The sequence below is a fragment of the Cynoglossus semilaevis genome, chromosome 19 (genome assembly GCF_000523025.1).
Source record: "Cynoglossus semilaevis isolate Cse_v1.0 chromosome 19, Cse_v1.0, whole genome shotgun sequence".
In the NCBI taxonomy this organism is placed as follows: Eukaryota; Metazoa; Chordata; class Actinopteri; order Pleuronectiformes; family Cynoglossidae; genus Cynoglossus; species Cynoglossus semilaevis.
In genome coordinates this window covers 13709809-13713608 of record NC_024325.1, presented here as the reverse complement: position 1 = coordinate 13713608, position 3800 = coordinate 13709809, and the positions used below count along the sequence as shown (strand labels likewise).

The following is a 3800-nucleotide window of genomic DNA, read 5'->3' as shown; positions in this document are numbered from 1 at the left end:
AAAATTCCCCCCTACCCCCCCCCCCGTCCCTCCCCGGCCCACGCCCCCCAGCGTGGACCCATCAGGAAGAGGTGAAGTGATACCATGGGAACAGTCCAGCAGCACCAGAGGTGTTTGGTCCAGTTTCTAAGGCAGGTCCAGCATGTGGTTCTCCTCCAGGGCCTTTTGAGTCCTGTCATAAACCTCCTCGATGGCCCGGACCACCCGGGTCAGAACCGCGCTCAGTTCCTCCTGGTCCTGGACACACACCAGTTTGAAGAAGAACCCTCGCTCTGGCATGGCGATGAAGGCCAGCTCCGCAGCCCTGCGGACGAACCAGGAGTGGTAGTTGGCCAGGGTGTTCTTGTAGGCCTCGCGACACAGCTCTGAGGGGCTCCTCAGACGCCCCCCCGCCACCGCGTTCTCCGCCAGCTTCTCCAGGAAGAGCTTCAGCCACAGTAAGGCACGATGCAGACGAAGGAGAGTCCGGCATCCAGACTCCGTCTGACGGTGGAAGTCCACCGTACCCCTGTCCAGTTCCACCCAGATCATGGACCGCACCGAGCGGTAGGCTTCTCTGTGCGCCGGGGACTCCGACCCCGACCCGCTCTTTGGTCCCGCCTCAGTGCCCACTGGGTTTACAGAGTGTGAACCTGGGCCCAGTTCTGCCTCAGGGTCCTCCTCCTCGGTCGCGGCGGCCAGCTGACGGATTATGGAGGTCTTACTGACGATCTCTTTAGATATCAGTCCAACCATGGGGCCCAGAGCGTCCATGAACCTGGAGACGGAGCAGAACAAGAATCAAGATGGCGTCACTCCTCCTCCTCCTCCTCTTCATCCTCATCTGAACATCTTACTTGACTAGCTCGTCCCAGCTGGACAGATACGGCTGCAGCAGCACGTCAGAGTCGTAGGCCGGGGCGTCCAACAGGTGGGACAGCAGTAAGGACGCCTGGAAGGTCTGACCGGGACACCCCTCCAGGACCGGGGGTCCCTCCGACCCGTTGGCCTCACTGCTGTTGAACAGATGGTGGAGCTGCGGCGGGGGACGAGGGTGGGGGGAATTAGAGGGACAAAGGAGGCAAAGAGGCAGAAAACTAACGTCGTCCAATCAGATCTGTGATTGGACGAGGACGCTGCTGCTGCAGGTGAGTGAGCGGCTGAAGACGTTCTTACCTTGTTGTTCTGATTGGATCCTTTCAGACAGGAGTCCCAGTGGTAATCCAGACCTCCCTCTGCACACGGACAGGACGGAGACACAAAGACCACGCGGTTAGACGGCTGTACATGTAACACGGTTTGTAACGATCTTTAGGCTAACCTCAAGCTAACTTCTAGCTATCTTCTCCACTAGCACTTCTCTTTTTCATTTTAAACTATTTAGTCCAAGTCATTTTTATACTTTTTAAACGTAGCCATCTTTTTGCCTTAGCAGTTAGCAGTTTTAGCATCTTTAAAAGCTTTTTTTTGTACATAGAACCTTCTGTGTTGATTCTGGGTTCTACTCCATAAGTTTAGCATTTTTTTTGTACATAGAATCTTCTGTGTTGATTCTGGATTCTACTCCATAAGTTTAGCAAAAAGTTTTAAATGATCACAATGAAGTATTTGAAGTATTTGTTCGTGTGTAAATACCCTGGTTGACATTACTGGTTAAACTCCTTTGTTCTCTGAGGTCATGTGAAAGTAATGTTAACATGCTAACATTGCACGCTAATCCCGACCCCTGACCCCTGGACTCATACATTTTCAATTAATTCCACATCGTTAAACAGGCTGTTAGCATGATGCTACGTTCAATCAACCTCTGCTTTTTACAAACTACAAACAAATCATTTTTTTAAACTAAATTTATGAAGATAAATGGTCTTAAAACTTTCCGACTAAAGAACGACCGACTGTAGATTCTACCAGAGGTGAATTCCAGTGGACCAGGTGTGAATTTGAGTTCCAGGTTCTGTGACCAGAACATGTCTGTGGGCTGTGGTCATCTGACCCAAATCTGCCACTTTAATCCCAGCAGGTCACATGTTCCAGCTCCAACAGTTGAACCTGGATCACGACGCTAATATTTAAATGTTGAGTTGGTCATGTGGCCCACACTGTGAGGATCCACACTCTGGGACACACTCTGGGCCACACTGAGGATCCACCCTCGGGCCCACACTCGGGGCCACACTGAGGATCCACCCTCGGGCCCACACTCGGGGCCACACTGAGGATCCACACTCTGGGGCACACTGAGGATCCACACTCTGGGACACACTCTGGGCCACACTGAGGATCCACCCTCGGGCCCACACTCGGGGCCACACTGAGGATCCACCCTCGGGCCCACACTCGGGGCCACACTGAGGATCCACCCTCGGGCCCACACTCGGGGCCACACTGAGGATCCACACTCTGGGGCACACTGAGGATCCACACTATGGGCCACACTCTGGGCCACATTACAGTCAAACTACAAACAGACAAATATGTTTGTTAAATTATTAAAAGTTAAATCAGAGAAAATCACCTTTGAGTTTATTATTATTATTATTATTTAGATTTTTATTATTATGTATTTATATTACGGTTTCATCCACAGGGAACGATAAACTCTGTCCGTGTTTGTGAAGTTACTGGAGGCTGAAGCACGTGAACGCAGCGTGGAGCAGCAGCAGCCGTCGGACCATGTGACCGTCCTGATACAGAGTCCATCCAGGGGAGGATCGTATGGATTCAAACGACATGGAAATCACCACCACTCGGTAAACAGAGAGTGTGTGTGTGTGTGTGTGTGTGTGTGTCCACTCACGCAGCCACAGTGATCCCAGGAACAGCAGCAGGACCAGGACTGCAGCAGCAGCTTTCCTCTTCACACCCATGCTGAAGATCACTCTCCTCCTCCTCCTCTTCTCTCCTTTCCTTTTTCCTTCTTTCCTTTTTCCTTCTCTTCTTTCCTCTCTGTTTCTGTTTCTTTCTCTGTTTTTTTTTTTTTTTTTTTATCTTTTAATTCCTTCTGTCTCACATGAGTCCACGGCGCTGCCTGNNAAAGTCCAGCATTTAGAGCCAGGGTCCAGAAAAGAAGCAGAAATCCAGAAATCCAGGCTCCTGTCAGTGAGTGACCCGCCGTCCACGCCGTCCACGCCGTCCTGACGTCGCCGCTCTGATTCGCCAGGGCTTCCTCCCCACACGCCGCCTTTGTTTCTGACTGATCTGAGAGCTGCCTGCCGGCTGGTGTGTTGCTCAACATGAAGGTCCAGAGATCAGGCCGGTGCAGCCCCCGCCTGGTCTGTTGTCCGTCAGTGACCCCCTCTCTCCCTCCAGATTCCCTCGGCTGAAATGAGCCGTGTTCCTGCTCGGCTTGAATAAACACTCGCTCTCCCTCCTGTCCTCCCACCGCCACATGTTCCTCCTCCCCCCTCTCTGTTTTCCCCTCCCTCTCACACACACACACACTCCCTCCTTCATTCACACACACATCATTGAGAGCACGAGCTCCGTGCTGCTGACGCACGTTCCAGGAAACATGGTGCTAGAAATGAGGCCAAAACCAAAACCACAAACCTGTCACTGTCTCTCACTTTGTCTCTGAACAAGAACCTGAACATCTACACTGATTCATCTGTGGACCCCCCCCCTCACCCCCCCACCCCCAAATGTGGCAGAAGAGATAATGTTGATGTTTCAGCTCCAGGTCAACGTCCAAGGATCGGTCAGACTGACCGACGTGTCTCCTGTGGTCAGCACCTCTGTTCATGATAATCATTGACCAACACTGTTGCTGCTGCTGCTGCTGCTGCTGCTGCTGCTGCTGCTGCTGCGGCCGCTGCTGG

At 52.2% G+C, this 3800-nt stretch overlaps 1 protein-coding gene across 1 annotated transcript; it reads right to left on the bottom strand.

Moving 5' to 3' along the window:
* Nucleotides 1-23: 23 nt before the first annotated feature.
* Nucleotides 24-3007, bottom strand: gltpd2b (glycolipid transfer protein domain containing 2b). Its single transcript, XM_008333120.3, has 4 exons — nt 2780-3007; nt 1156-1214; nt 837-1015; nt 24-757 (listed from the first exon to the last, which is right to left on the bottom strand). The coding sequence occupies exons 1-4, from the start codon at nt 2847-2849 to the stop codon at nt 127-129; spliced, it is 939 nt and encodes a 312-aa protein (XP_008331342.1). The 5' UTR covers nt 2850-3007; the 3' UTR covers nt 24-126.
* Between the last annotated feature and the right edge of the window lie 793 nt (nt 3008-3800).

What these genes read in the sequence shown, in the direction of transcription:
- gltpd2b (XM_008333120.3), bottom strand. Translation starts at nt 2,849, where the DNA reads ATGGGTGTGAAGAGGAAAGCTGCTGCTGCAGTCCTGGTCCTGCTGCTG. An exon ending in CCTGGGATCACTGTGGCTGC is followed by an intron (nt 1,215 to 2,779) that starts GTGAGTGGACAC and finishes GTCCGTGTGCAG; the next exon opens with AGGGAGGTCTGGATTACCAC. An exon ending in AGCTGGGACGAGCTAGTCAA is followed by an intron (nt 758 to 836) that starts GTAAGATGTTCA and finishes CTCCGTCTCCAG; the next exon opens with GTTCATGGACGCTCTGGGCC.